This window comes from Triticum urartu, chromosome 5, assembly GCF_003073215.2.
Source record: "Triticum urartu cultivar G1812 chromosome 5, Tu2.1, whole genome shotgun sequence".
In the NCBI taxonomy this organism is placed as follows: domain Eukaryota; kingdom Viridiplantae; phylum Streptophyta; class Magnoliopsida; order Poales; family Poaceae; genus Triticum; species Triticum urartu.
Genome location: NC_053026.1, coordinates 563,647,532 through 563,662,431, shown reverse-complemented (window position 1 = coordinate 563,662,431; position 14,900 = coordinate 563,647,532). Strand labels below are relative to the sequence as shown.

The window sequence follows — 14,900 nt, the reverse complement described above, 5'->3', positions numbered from 1 at the left end:
TGATCATAAACAGTTTATGCTTTTATCAGCAATGACATTAAACAATGAGAAACAAACTGATAGCATACACACACATCAGTAAGCAACAAGCCCCAAATATACAATCTTTCAAGTAAGACAGCCCAATGGTCACAACAGAAGGTTAGCATAATATCTGGAGCCGCTGGGTAAACTTACATCAGCCACATAATCAAGTTACTCTGTTTCCATAACGTGCATCTTTGTTCAGATGCACGGTATCAGCACAACACTGTTAATGATGTCAACGGAAAGCGAATCACTACCTCGTCGCGAACAATGCAAAATAACCTCCATCTCGTATGCACTGGCTAAAAAATGGACCCGGATTTGCCCTTCCCCATGAGCATGTCCTTGGCCTCGTTTATCTTGGAAGCAATGTAATGGCTGCCGCCACCATCAGGGTGGTTGGCTACCATCACCCTCTTGTGGGCCTCCTTTATCTTGTCCAGTGCAGCACGTTCTCTGAACAATGACAGTTTCATATTTTCAGCATCTCAATGTAACTCAAAAAACAACTGTACATCATTTCAGTCGCACAGGATTTCAGCGACATTATCAAGATACAGGTTAACAAGGACAGGCTGGAGAAGAAACATCACCTTACGCCAAGGATCAGTGCCGCTTCTCTTCTGCTCATCTCCCTCTCAAATCCGCCAGGATAGAATTTACGCACACGTGGCATCGCCGCCCGGATTCGAAAGGCCTGCCATGCCTGAATCATGAATCTGCTTCCCATGGCAGCAGCAGCTACCGACAGCCCAGCTACCAGCGGCGTAGCCTGTGGTACCAGAGAATGTTCCAGCACACTGATTAGATCGATCGATGACAGAGCTAAAAAATCAGAATCATACTCTGAACATCACATGAGTAGGCTTGTGAATTGCGTTCAGGTTCAGTTATGCATTCCAACAGATACTACACAATAATAGAGAAGAAATTCATCCTGATATAACTGCAAATTGGACCCAACCAAATGATTTAGTTCAACCACAAATTCCTAAATCCATGCCAGGTACACAAACCCAGCCAGGCAGACTGCAATCGTTGTCCAGCACTGTTCGTCTGGACCAGCGTGGTGCAGGGGATTACGGCAGCTGCAGTGAGCGACTGCTGCCGCCTCTCCGGACCAGCGGACCACGCTCGCCGCCGGGACCCTGCGATGGCCCGATTCAACCAACCCACCAGGCACGCTAGCAGCCCCGCCAGTACCGGCCCGGTCGCCGTCGCCGACGGCGGAACAGTAAACCCCATCCCGAATTGGGGGGACTGACACGCAGGAAGTTTCCCAGGCACTGTCGCTGTCCCGCCGTAACTCTCGCCCAGCCGCCGGACCCGGCTCGGGAGGGGCCTATATCTCTCTTATCTATCTACCTAGCGACAGAGGCCGGAGCCGCGGGGCACGGCAGGAGGAACGACACAGGACAGCGACGCCGGATCTTCACTGGAACGACGCGAGAACGAAGGGCCGGGGCGGGGAGGAGGGCGTACCATGGCGCAACGGCGGCGAGCGAGCGAGGCGGCCGGAGCAGCTCCGCCGACGAGCTCGGGGGATTCTGCGGAACCGAGGGGGCGGAGGCGGCGGGCGGGGTTTGGGTGCCTCTGTGGGCGGGTTCGTTGCGGATTAAGGCGCGCTCTTCTTGTGCAGCAAGAAAGAATCGAGTGGAAAAAGGAGTAGGGGTCGGTTTCCTTCTCTTTTTTTAATTTTTTCTTTTCGTTGTAAGATGAGAAATCGGTCGGTTCATCTTGGGGAAGAAGAAGAAAAGAAGAAAAGAAAAGAATATGCGGCGGCGGCGGAGGGCACGCGGCGGGACGCTTCCGGAGAAGTCCGGAACACGCACGCCCCCGGTCGTTCGAGAAGGCCCACGAGGACATCAAGAAATAGGGGAGCCTCATTGCGGAAAGCCGACTCAAACGGGCCGGCCCGCTCTGCCCGTCACACGGGTTTCTCTTTTTTTCTTCGGTTTTCTAAAACCTCTGAAAAGTAGTTTTATAAAACAATCAGTATGTGTTACATACTATACAAAAGTCCAGTGTACATAAATAAAGAAGCTTAATCTATATTCAATGAATGTTTGGTGTGTGTTATAAATATATCGTATAATTTTTAAAAAGATCTATTGTATATAAAAAATAAAATATTAATCATATACTAGAAATATTTCTGCTATATTATTATTAAATGTTCACCATATATTACAAAAAAACTTAAAAATCAATAAAATGTAAACAATGAAAAAAAATAAAAGAAAACCCAGAATCTCAAAAAGCAAACAAAAACAAAACAGAAAACCAAGAGCAAAACCACACACACAAAAACAAAAAAAAACAAAAATGCGCAAACGTGCCGAGTGAGCCGACCCATCTTGCCTCACGTTTCTGGCGCACCTATATGATTCAGGCAGACGTCCCATAGGATTTTCTAAGATTCTTTTCCCACCACCAAAAGAATGGGCCAGTTTTTTTGGACGATTCTCTCAGAATTGCCCCCCCCCCCTTCCTCGGTTTCTACCAGAATTGCTACTTCATATATATTTTTCAATCCTAGCTAATTAGACCTTAACTAGATATGACTGTAAAGAAAAATAGAGAGGCGATTCTAGGAGAAGTTGGGGAGGGGGTGATTCTAGGAGGGGGGGGGGGGTCATTTTTTTTCTTCTGTTCACTTATTCGGTTCTCTCTTTTTCTTCATCAGTTTTCTATTTTTTTTACATCGGGTTTCTTCACTTCTTTCATGGTTTTTTATTTCCTTTTTCATTGTTTTTCTTTGTTTCTCTCTTCCTTTTTCACTGGTTTTTACTCCTTTCCTTTTTTTTCTTGTTTCTTTCTTGGTTTTCATCGGTTTTCTTTTTTTCTTGCTCCTTTCTTCTGTTTCTTAGGTTTTCACCATCTTTCTTTGTTTTTTCTTTTATTCTTCATCACATGTCTAAATTTTTTGGTACATATGTGTACATTTTTCTCTGCGTCAGGAACATTATTTGTATATGTTTAACAATTTTTCAACTGCATGATTAACATCTTTTAAAATTTTATTTTTGAGAACTACTTTCGTTATACATATTTTACATTTTTATATATACCAGGACATTTTCAATACATGTTTAATATTTTTAAGTATATAATTAATAGTTTTAATACATGACCAATATTTTTAATACACGTTCTATAATTTTTGTATACATAAGGATTATTTTTATACACCCTTAAAAAATTAACACTATTTCATACACATTATACATATTCATATATATTAGAAATATTTTTTATATATTATTAACATTTCTTAAACGTGTTATTTACATTTTTCAAACATACATATTTTAATATTTGTTGTTCAAATATGTGTTAAATATTTTTTTAATAATTCTTGAAACATTTTTTTCTGGGCACTATCAACATTTTTTAGAAGTTGCACCAACATTTTTAAGACTACATAAAAACTTTTTTTCAAACTAAATATTTATTGATATACATATTATGTTGTTTTCAAAAAAAAATAAACAAAATCGAGTAAGCCAAATAGCGAAATCTGAAAAGAAGCAACGGTGTAACCAGGCCGGCCAGTCCCGGTCTGTCTAGCTTGAAGTGAGATATAGTCTCGCGCCCTTTTCCTATCGGCTCTGCACAGGTAGGCTAGCTACTAAGCTCGCATCAGCGATAGTCTGCTCCTGTACAAAGGTTTTCTCGCGCCGCATGTCGGATTTCGGGTTCCGGTAGACCCTTAAGGTTCGAACACTGGAGTGTGCGCGGAGATTATGCCTTCTACCTCCCCGCCTCGCGAAGATCTAAACTATCAAAAGAACTGCACAAGGTACACAGGATTTATACTGATTCGGGCCACCGTTGTGGTGTAATACCCTACTCCAGTGTATGGTTGGTGGATTGCCTCCTATGGCTGATGATGATGAACAATATAAGGAAGAACAGCCTCGCGAGGGTCTGCTTTTGGCTGGGGGGATGAACTACTAGAAGGAGTTCAGTCACCCTTCTCTCTCTCACTCTCTTTGGTTTGCTTTCACTTGTCGACCGTCCGAACGAACCCCGGAACCCCTTGCTATGCGAGTGGCTGGTCCTATTTATAGAGGCCCTGGTCCTCTTCCCAAATATTGAGCGGGAAGGGAGCCAACAATGGCGGGCTAATTTGAAGGGGGACAGTGTTGGGGAACGTAGTAATTTCAAAAAAATTCCTACGCACACGCAAGATCATGGTGATGCAAAGCAACGAGAGGGGAGAGTGTTGTCTACGTACCAACGCAGACCGACTGCGGAAGCGATCACACAACGTAGAGGAAGTAGTCGTACGTTTTCCCGATCCGACCGATCCAAGCACCGTTACTCCGGCACCTCCGAGTTCTTAGCACACGTACAACTCGATGACGATCCCCGGGCTCCGATCCAGCAAAGCGTCGGGGAAGAGTTCCGTCAGCACGACGGTGTGGTGACGATCTTGATGTTCTACTGTCGCAGGGCTTCGCCTAAGCACCGCTACAATATGATCGAGGTGGAATATGGTGGCAGGGGGCACCGCACACGGCTATGGAACGATCACGGGGATCAATTGTGTATCTAGAGGTGCCCCCTGCCCCTGTATATAAAGGAGCAAGGGGGGAGAGGTGCGGCCAGCCTTGGGACGCGCCAGGAGGAGTCCTACTCCCTCTGGGAGTAGGATTCCCCCCCCCCCCAATCCTAGTTGGAATAGGAATCCTCAAGGGAGGGAAAGAGAGAGAGGGGGGTCGGCCACCTCTCCTAGTCCTAATAGGACTAGGGGAGGAGGGGGAGGCGCGCGGCCACCTAGGGCTGCCCCTTTCTCCTTTCCACTAAGGCCCATTTAGCTCCCGGGGGGTTCCGGTAACCTCCCGGTACTCCGGTAAAATCCCGATTTCACCCGGAACACTTCCGATATCCAAACATAGGCTTCCAATATATCAATCTTTATGTCTCGACCCTTTCGAGACTCCTCGTCATGTCCGTGATCACATCCGGGACTCCGAACAACCTTCGGTACATCAAAATGCATAAACTCATAATAACTGTCGTCGTAACGTTAAGCGTGCGGACCCTACGGTTCGAGAACAATGTAGACATGACTGAGACACTTCTCCGGTCAATAACCAATAGCGGGACCTGGATGCCCATATTGGCTCCTACATATTCTACGAAGATCTTTATCGGTCAGACCGCATAACAACATACGTTGTTCCCTTTGTCATCGGTATGCTACTTGCCCGAGATTCGATCGTCGGTATCCAATACCTAGTTCAATCTCGTTACCGGCAAGTCTCTTTACTCGTTCTGTAATACACCATCCCGCAACCAACTCATTAGTTGCAATGCTTGCAAGGCTTATGTGATGTGCATTACCGAGAGGGCCCCAGAGATACCTCTCCGACAATCGGAGTGACAAATCCTAATCTCGAAATACGCCAACCCAACATCTATCTTTGGAGACACCTGTAGAGCTCCTTTATAATCACCCTTTTACGTTGTGACGTTTGGTAGCACACAAAGTGTTCCTCCGGTAAACGGGAGTTGCATAATCTCATAGTTATAGGAACATGTATATGTCATGAAGAAAAGCAATAGCAACATACTAAACGATCGGGTGCTAAGCTAATGGAATGGGTCATGTCAATCAGATCATTCAACTAATGATGTGACCTCGTTAATCAAATAACAACTCTTTGTTCATGGTTAGGAAACATAACCATCTTTGATTAACGAGCTAGTCAAGTAGAGGCATACTAATGACACTCTGTTTGTCTATGTATTCACACATGTATTATGTTTCCGGTTAATACAATTCTAGCATGAATAATAAACATTTATAATGTTATAAGGAAATAAATAATAACTTTATTATTTCCTCTAGGGCATATTTCCTTCAGTCTTCCACTTGCACTAGAGTCAATAATCTAGAGTACACTGTAATGATTCTAACACCCATGGAGCTTTGGTGCTGATCATGTTTTGCTCGTGGAAGAGGCTTAGTCAACGGGTCTGCAACATTCAGATCCGTATGTATCTTGCAAATCTCTATGTCTCCCACCTGGACTAGATCCCGGATGGAATTGAAGCGTCTCTTGATGTGTTTGGTCCTTTTGTGAAATCTGGATCCCTTTGCCAAGGCAATTGCACCAGTATTGTCACAAAAGATTTTCATTGGACCCGATGCACTAGGTATGACACCTAGATCGGATATGAACTCCTTCATCCAGACTCCTTCGTTCGCTGCTTCCGAAGCAACTATGTACTCCGCTTCACATGTAGATCCCGCTACGACGCTTTGTTTAGAACTGCACCAACTGACAGCTCCACCGTTTAATGTAAACACGTATCCAGTTTGCGATTTAGAATCGTCCGGATCAGTGTCAAAGCTTGCATCAACGTAACCTTTTACGGTGAGCTCTTTGTCACTTCCATACACGAGAAACATATCCTTAGTCCTTTTCAGGTACTTCAGGATGTTCTTGACCGCTGTCCAGTGATCCACTCCTGGATTACTTTGGTACCTCCCTGCTAAACTTATAGCAAGGCACACATCAGGTCTGGTACACAGCATTGCATACATGATAGAGCCTATGGCTGAAGCATAGGGAACATCTTTCATTTTCTCTCTATCTTCTGCAGTGGTCGGGCATTGAGTCTGACTCAACTTCACACCTTGTAACACAGGCAAGAACCCTTTCTTTGCTTGATCCATTTTGAACTTCTTCAAAATCTTGTCAAGGTATGTGCTTTGTGAAAGTCCAATTAAGCGTCTTGATCTATCTCTATAGATCTTTATGCCTAATATGTAAGCAGCTTCACCGAGGTCTTTCATTGAAAAACTCTTATTCAAGTATCCCTTTATGCTATCCAGAAATTCTATATCATTTCCAATCAGCAATATGTCATCCACATATAATATCAGAAATGCTACAGAGCTCCCACTCACTTTCTTGTAAATACAGACTTCTCCGAAAGTCTGTATAAAACCAAATGCTTTAATCACACTATCAAAACGTTTATTCCAACTCCGAGAGGATTGCACCAGTCCGTAAATGGATCGCTGGAGCTTGCACACTTTGTTAGCTCCCTTTGGATCGACAAAACCTTCCGGTTGCATCATATACAACTCTTCTTCCAGAAATCCTTTCAGGAATGCAGTTTTGACATCCATCTGCCAAATTTCATAATCATAAAATGCGGCAATTGCTAACATGATTCGGACAGACTTAAGCATCGCTACGGGTGAGAAGGTCTCATCGTAGTCAACCCCTTGAACTTGTCGAAAACCTTTCGCGACAAGTCGAGCTTTGTAGACAGTAACATTACCATCAGCGTCAGTCTTCTTCTTGAAGATCCATTTATTCTCAATTGCTTGCTGATCATCGGGCAAGTCAACCAAAGTCCATACTTTGTTCTCATACATGGATCCCATCTCAGATTTCATGGCTTCAAGCCACTTTGCGGAATCTGGGCTCACCATCGCTTCTTCATAGTTCGTAGGTTCATCATGATCTAGTATCATGATTTCCAGAACAGGATTACCGTACCACTCTGGCGCGGATCTTACTCTGGTTGATCTACAAGGTTCAGTAGCATCTTGATCTGAAGTTTCATGACCATCACCATTAGCTTCCTCACTTATTGATGTAGGTGTCGCAGAAACAGTTTTCTATGATGTACTACTTTCCAATAAAGGAGCAGGTACAGTTACCTCGTCAAGTTCTACTTTCCTCCCACTCACTTCTTTTGAGAGAAACTCCTTCTCTAGAAAGGATCCATTCTTAGCAACGAATGTCTTGTCTTCGGATCTGTGATAGAAGGTGTACCCAATAGTCTCCTTTGGGTATCCTATGAAGACACATTTCTCCGATTTGGGTTCGAGCTTATCAGGTTGAAGCTTTTTCACATAAGCATCACAGCCCCAAACTTTAAGAAACGACAACTTTGGTTTCTTGCCAAACCACAGTTCATAAGGCGTCGTCTCAACGGATTTTGATGGTGCCCTATTTAACGTGAATGCGACCGTCTCTAAAGCATAACCCCAAAACGATAGCGGTAAATCAGTAAGAGACATCATAGATCGCACCATATCTAGTAAAGTACGATTACGATGTTCGGACACACCATTACGCTGTGGTGTTCCGGGTGGCGTGAGTTGCGAAACTATTCCACAATTTTTCAAATGTACACCAAACTCGTAACTCAAATATTCTCCTCCACGATCAGATCGTAGAAACTTTATTTTCTTGTTACGATGATTTTCAACTTCACTCTAAAATTCTTTGAACTTTTCAAATGTTTCAGACTTATGTTTCATTAAGTAGATATACCCATATCTGCTTAAGTCATCTGTGAAGGTGAGAAAATAACGATATCCGCCACGAGCCTCAATATTCATCGGACCACATACATCGGTATGTATGATTTCCAACAAATCTGTTGCTCTCTCCATAGTATCGGAGAACGGTGTTTTAGTCATTTTGCCCATGAGGCACGGTTCGCAAGTACCAAGTGATTCATAATCAAGTGGTTCCAAAAGTCCATCAGTATGGAGTTTCTTCATGCGCTTTACACCGATATGACCTAAACGACAGTGCCACAAATAAGTTGCACTTTCATTATCAACTCTGCATCTTTTGGCTTCAACATTATGAATATGTGTATCACTACTATCGAGATTCATCAAAAATAGACCACTCTTCAAAGGTGCATGACCATAAAAGATATTACTCATATAAATAGAACAACCATTATTCTCTGATTTAAATGAATAACCGTCTCGCATCAAACAAGATCCAGATATAATGTTCATGCTCAACGCTGGCACCAAATAATAATTATTTAGGTCTAATATTAATCCCGAAGGTAGATGTAGAGGTAGCGTGCCGACCGCGATCACATCGACTTTGGAACCGTTTCCCACACGCATCGTCACCTCGTCCTTTGCCAGTGCCCGCTTATTCCGTAGTCCCTGTTTCAAGTTGCAAATATTAGCAACAGAACCAGTATCAAATACCCAGGTGCTACTGCGAGCTCTAGTAAGGTACACATCAATAACATGTATATCACATATACCTTTGTTCACCTTGCCATCCTTCTTATCCGCCAAATACTTGGGGCAGTTCCGCTTCCAGTGACGAGTCTGCTTGCAGTAGAAGCACTCAGTTTCAGGCTTAGGTCCAGACTTGGGTTTCTTCTCCTGAGCAGCAATTTGCTTGCTGTTCTTCTTGAAGTTCCCCTTCTTCTTCCCTTTGCCCTTTTTCTTGAAACTAGTGGTCTTGTTAACCATCAACACTTGATGCTCCTTCTTGATTTCTACCTCCGCAGCTTTCAGCATTGCGAAGAGCTCGGGAATAGTCTTGTTCATCCCTTGCATATTATAGTTCATCACGAAGCTTTTGTAGCTTGGTGGCAGTGATTGGAGAATTCTGTCAATGACGCAATCATCCGGAAGATTAACTCCCAATTGAATCAAGTGATTATTATACCCAGACATTTTGAGTATATGCTCACTGACAGAACTGTTCTCCTCCATCTTGCAGCTATAGAACTTATTGGAGACTTCATATCTCTCAATCCGGGCATTTGCTTGAAATATTAACTTCAACTCCTGGAACATCTCATATGCTCCATGACGTTCAAAACGTCGTTGAAGTCCCGATTCTAAGCCGTAAAGCATGGCACACTGAACTATCGAGTAGTCATCAGCTTTGCTCTGCCAGACGTTCATAACATCTGGTGTTGCTCCAGCAGCAGGCCTGGCACCCAGCGGTGCTTCCAGGACGTAATTCTTCTGAGCAGCAATGAGGATAATCCTCAAGTTACGGACTCAGTCCATATAATTGCTACCATCATCTTTCAACTTTGCTTTCTCAAGGAACGCATTAAAATTCAACGGAACAACAGCACGAGCCATCTATCTACAATCAACATAAACAAGCAAGATACTATCAGGTACTAAGTTCATGATAAGTTTAAGTTCAATTAATCAAATTACTTAAGAGCTCCCACTTAGATAGACATCCGTCTAATCTTCTAAGTGATTACGTGATCCAAATCAACTAAACCATAACCGATCATCACGTGAGATGGAGTAGTTTTCAATGGTGAACATCGTTATGTTGATCATATCTACTATATGATTCACGCTCGACCTTTCGGTCTCCGTGTTCCGAGGCCATATCTGCATATGCTAGGCTCGTCAAGTTTAACCTGAGTATTCTGCGTGTGCAAAACTGGCTTGCACCCGTTGTAGATGGACGTAGAGCTTATCACACCCGATCATCACGTGGTGTCTGGGCACGATGAACTTTGGCAACGGTGCATACTCAGGGAGAACACTTCTTGATAATTTAGTGAGAGATCATCTTATAATGCTACCGTCAATCAAAGCAAGATAAGATGCATAAAAGGATAAACATCTCATGCAATCAATATAAGTGATATGATATGGCCATCATCATCTTGTGCTTGTGATCTCCATCTCCGAAGCACCGTTATGATCACCATCGTCACCGGCGCGACACCTTGATCTCCATCGTAGCATCGTTGTCGTCTCGCCAATCTTATGCTTCCACGACTATCACTACCGTTTAGTAATAAAGTAAAGCATTACATCGCGATTGCATTGCATACAATAAAGCGACAACCATATGGCTCCTGCCAGTTGCCGATAACTCGGTTACAAAACATGATCATCTCATACAATAAAATTCAGCATCATGCCTTGACCATATCACATCACAACATGCCCTGCAAAAACAAGTTAGACGTCCTCTACTTTGTTGTTGCAAGTTTTACGTGGCTGCTACGGGCTTAAGCAAGAACCAATCTCACCTACGCATCAAAACCACAACGATAGTTTGTCAAATAGACTCCGTTTTAACCTTCGCAAGGACCGGGCGTAGTCACACTTGGTTCAACTAAAGTTGGAGAGACAGTCGCCCGCAAGCCACCTGTGTGCAAAGCACGTCGGGGGAACCGGTCTCGCGTAAGCGTACGCGTAATGTTGGTCCGGGTCGTCTCGTCCAACAATACCGTCGAACCAAGTATGACATGCTGGTAGGCAGTATGACTTATATCGCCCACAACTCACTTGTGTTCTACTCGTGCAAATAATATCAAACCATAAAACCTAGGCTCGGATGCCACTGTTGGGGAACGTAGTAATTTCAAAAAAATTCCTACGCACACGCAAGATCATGGTGATGCAAAGCAACGAGAGGGGAGAGTGTTGTCTACGTACCAACGCAGACCGACTGCGGAAGCGATCACACAACATAGAGGAAGTAGTCGTACGTTTTCCCGATCCGACCGATCCAAGCACCGTTACTCCGGCACCTCCGAGTTCTTAGCACACGTACAGCTCGATGACGATCCCCGGGCTCCGATCCAGCAAAGCGTCGGGGAAGAGTTCCGTCAGCACGACAGCGTGGTGACGATCTTGATGTTCTACTGTCGCAGGGCTTCGCCTAAGCACCGCTACAATATGATCGAGGTGGAATATGGTGGCAGGGGGCACCGCACACGGCTATGGAACGATCACGGGGATCAATTGTGTATCTAGAGGTGCCTCCTGCCCCTGTATATAAAGGAGCAAGGGGGGAGAGGTGCGGCCAGCCTTGGGGCGCGCCAGGAGGAGTCCTACTCCCTCTGGGAGTAGGATTCCCCCCCCCCAATCCTAGTTGGAATAGGAATCCTCAAGGGGGGAGGAAAGAGAGAGAGGGGGGGCGGCCACCTCTCCTAGTCCTAATAGGACTAGGGGAGGGGGGAGGCGCGCGGCCACCTAGGGCTGCCCCTTTCTCCTTTCCACTAAGGCCCATTTAGCTCCCGGGGGGTTCCGGTAACCTCCCGGTACTCCGGTAAAATCCCGATTTCACCCGGAACACTTCCGATATCCAAACATAGGCTTCCAATATATCAATCTTTATGTCTCGACCCTTTCGAGACTCCTTGTCATGTCCGTGATCACATCCGGGACTCCGAACAACCTTCGGTACATCAAAATGCATAAACTCATAATAACTGTCGTCGTAACGTTAAGCGTGCGGACCCTACGGTTCGAGAACAATGTAGACATGACTGAGACACTTCTCCGGTCAATAACCAATAGCGGGACCCGGATGCCCATATTGGCTCCTACATATTCTACGAAGATCTTTATCGGTCAGACCGCATAACAACATACGTTGTTCCCTTTGTCATCGGTATGCTACTTGCCCGAGATTCGATCGTCGGTATCCAATACCTAGTTCAATCTCGTTACCGGCAAGTCTCTTTACTCGTTCTGTAATACATCATCCCGCAACCAACTCATTAGTTGCAATGCTTGCAAGGCTTATGTGATGTGCATTACCGAGAGGGCCCCAGAGATACCTCTCCGACAATCGGAGTGACAAATCCTAATCTCGAAATACACCAACCCAACATCTACCTTTGGAGACACCTGTAGAGCTCCTTTATAATCACCCTTTTACGTTGTGACGTTTGGTAGCACACAAAGTGTTCCTCCGGTAAACGGGAGTTGCATAATCTCATAGTTATAGGAACATGTATATGTCATGAAGAAAAGCAATAGCAACATACTAAACGATCGGGTGCTAAGCTAATGGAATGGGTCATGTCAATCAGATCATTCAACTAATGATGTGACCTCGTTAATCAAATAACAACTCTTTGTTCATGGTTAGGAAACATAACCATCTTTGATTAACGAGCTAGTCAAGTAGAGGCATACTAGTGACACTCTGTTTGTCTATGTATTCACACATGTATTATGTTTCCGGTTAATACAATTCTAGAATGAATAATAAACATTTATCATGATATAAGGAAATTGTTGGGGAACGTAGCAGAAATTCAAAAAAATTCCTACGTGTCACCAAGATCTATCTATGGAGAGACTAGCAACGAGGGGAAGGAGAGTGCATCTACATACCCTTGTAGATCGCTAAGCGGAAGCGTTCAAGTGAACGGGGTTGATGGGGTCGTACTCGTCGTGATTCAAATCACCGATGACCAAGTGCCGAACGCACGGCACCTCCGCGTTCATCACACGTACAGCCCGGTGACGTCTCCCAAGCCTTGATCCAGCAAGGAGAGAGGGAGAGGTTGAGGAAGACTCCATCCAGCAGCAGCATAACGGCGTGGTGGTGATGGAGGAGCGTGGCAATCCTGCAGGGCTTCGCCAAGCACCACAGAAGAGGAGGGAGAGAGAGATGCAGGGCTGCACCAACGAGAGATCGAATCACGTCTGTGTTATGAGCAGCCCTAGGCCTCATATATATAGGGGAGAGGGAGGAGGGTGCGCCCCCTCTAGGGTTCCCACCCCTAGGGGGGCGGCAACCCTAGATGGCAAAGGGGGTGGCGGCCAAGAGGGGAGAGGGGAGGGAGGCGCAGCTAGATGGGCCCTAAGGCCCATCCCCTTTAGGGTTTGCCCCCTTCCCACATCTTAGGCACCATGGGCCCTTGTGGGAGGCGCACCAGCCCACTAAGGGGCTGGTCCCTCACCACTCTTGGCCCATGCAACCTTCTGGGGTTGGTGGCCCCACTTGGTGGACCCCCCGGACCCTCCCGGTGGTCCCGGTACATTACTGATAAACCCCGAAACTCTTCCGATAACCAAAACAGGACTTCCCATATATAAATCTTTACCTCCGGACCATTTCGGAACTCCTCGTGACGTCCGGGATCTCATCCGGGACTCCGAACAACATTCGGTAACCACATACAAACTTCCTTTACAACCGTAGCGTCATCGAACCTTAAGTGTGTAGACCCTACGGGTTCGGGAGACATGCAGACATGACCGAGATGACTCTCCGGCCAATAACCAACAGCGGGATCTGGATACCCATGTTGGCTCCCACATGTTCCACGATGATCTCATCGGATGAACCACGATGTCAAGGACTTAATCAATCCCGTATACAATTCCCTTTGTCTATCGGTATGTTACTTGCCCGAGATTCGATCGTCGGTATCCATATACCTTGTTCAATCTCGTTACCGGCAAGTCTCTTTACTCGTTCCGTAACACATCATCCCGTGATCAACTCTTTGGTCACATTGCGCATATGATGATGTCCTACCGAGTGGGCCCAGAGATACCTCTCCGCTTACACGGAGTGACAAATCCCAGTCTCGATTCGTGCCAACCCAACAGACACTTTCGGAGATACCTGTAATGCACCTTTATAGTCACCCAGTTACGTTGTGACGTTTGATACACCCAAAGCACTCCTACGGTATCCGGGAGTTGCACAATCTCATGGTCTAAGGAAATGATACTTGACATTAGAAAAGCTATAGCATATGAACTACACGATCTAGTGCTATGCTTAGGATTAGGTCTTGTCCATCACATCATTCTCCTAATGATGTGATCCCGTTATCAACGACTTTCAACGTCCATGGTTAGGAAACCGTAACCATCTATTGATCAACGAGCTAGTCAACTAGAGGCTTACTAGGGACATGGTGTTGTCTATGTACCCACACATGTATCTGAGTTTCCTATCAATACAATTATAGCATGGATAATAAACGATTATCATGAACAAGGAAATATAATAATAACTAATTTATTATTGCCTCTAGGGCATATTTCCAACAGAAATAAATAATAACTTTATTATTGCCTCTAGGGCATATTTCCTTCAGACAGCAAGTATCAACTATCCTGGCAAAAGCAGTCTTCGCCTGCGCAAAGCTCTGGTGATGACGCCGTCCTGGGCTCCACGGTGACCTCCGTCTCGTAGTCCTCCTGGTCTTGGTCTCGTTGCACCGAAACAGAAACCTTTGCCTGACGCCTCGGTACTCCGCGGCTGCGCTTGCCCCCTTTGCACCAAAGAGGAAAAAAGGACGCTGCACGCGCTGGCACCCGCCTGGCGCCC

The 14,900-nt window shown here is 45.2% G+C and overlaps 1 protein-coding gene across 1 annotated transcript; it reads right to left on the bottom strand.

Moving 5' to 3' along the window:
* LOC125510765 (dnaJ homolog subfamily C member 15-like) lies at positions 1–2,077 on the bottom strand. Its single transcript, XM_048676025.1, has 3 exons — positions 1,510–2,077; positions 621–799; positions 1–483 (listed from the first exon to the last, which is right to left on the bottom strand). Exons 1-3 carry the CDS (start codon positions 1,912–1,914, stop codon positions 330–332), a joined length of 738 nt encoding a protein of 245 aa, XP_048531982.1. The 5' UTR covers positions 1,915–2,077; the 3' UTR covers positions 1–329.
* Between the last annotated feature and the right edge of the window lie 12,823 nt (positions 2,078–14,900).

What these genes read in the sequence shown, in the direction of transcription:
- LOC125510765 (XM_048676025.1), bottom strand. Translation starts at nt 1,914, where the DNA reads ATGAGGCTCCCCTATTTCTTGATGTCCTCGTGGGCCTTCTCGAACGAC. An exon ending in CTCGCCGCCGTTGCGCCATG is followed by an intron (nt 800 to 1,509) that starts GTACGCCCTCCT and finishes CTGGTACCACAG; the next exon opens with GCTACGCCGCTGGTAGCTGG. An exon ending in GCACTGATCCTTGGCGTAAG is followed by an intron (nt 484 to 620) that starts GTGATGTTTCTT and finishes GTCATTGTTCAG; the next exon opens with AGAACGTGCTGCACTGGACA.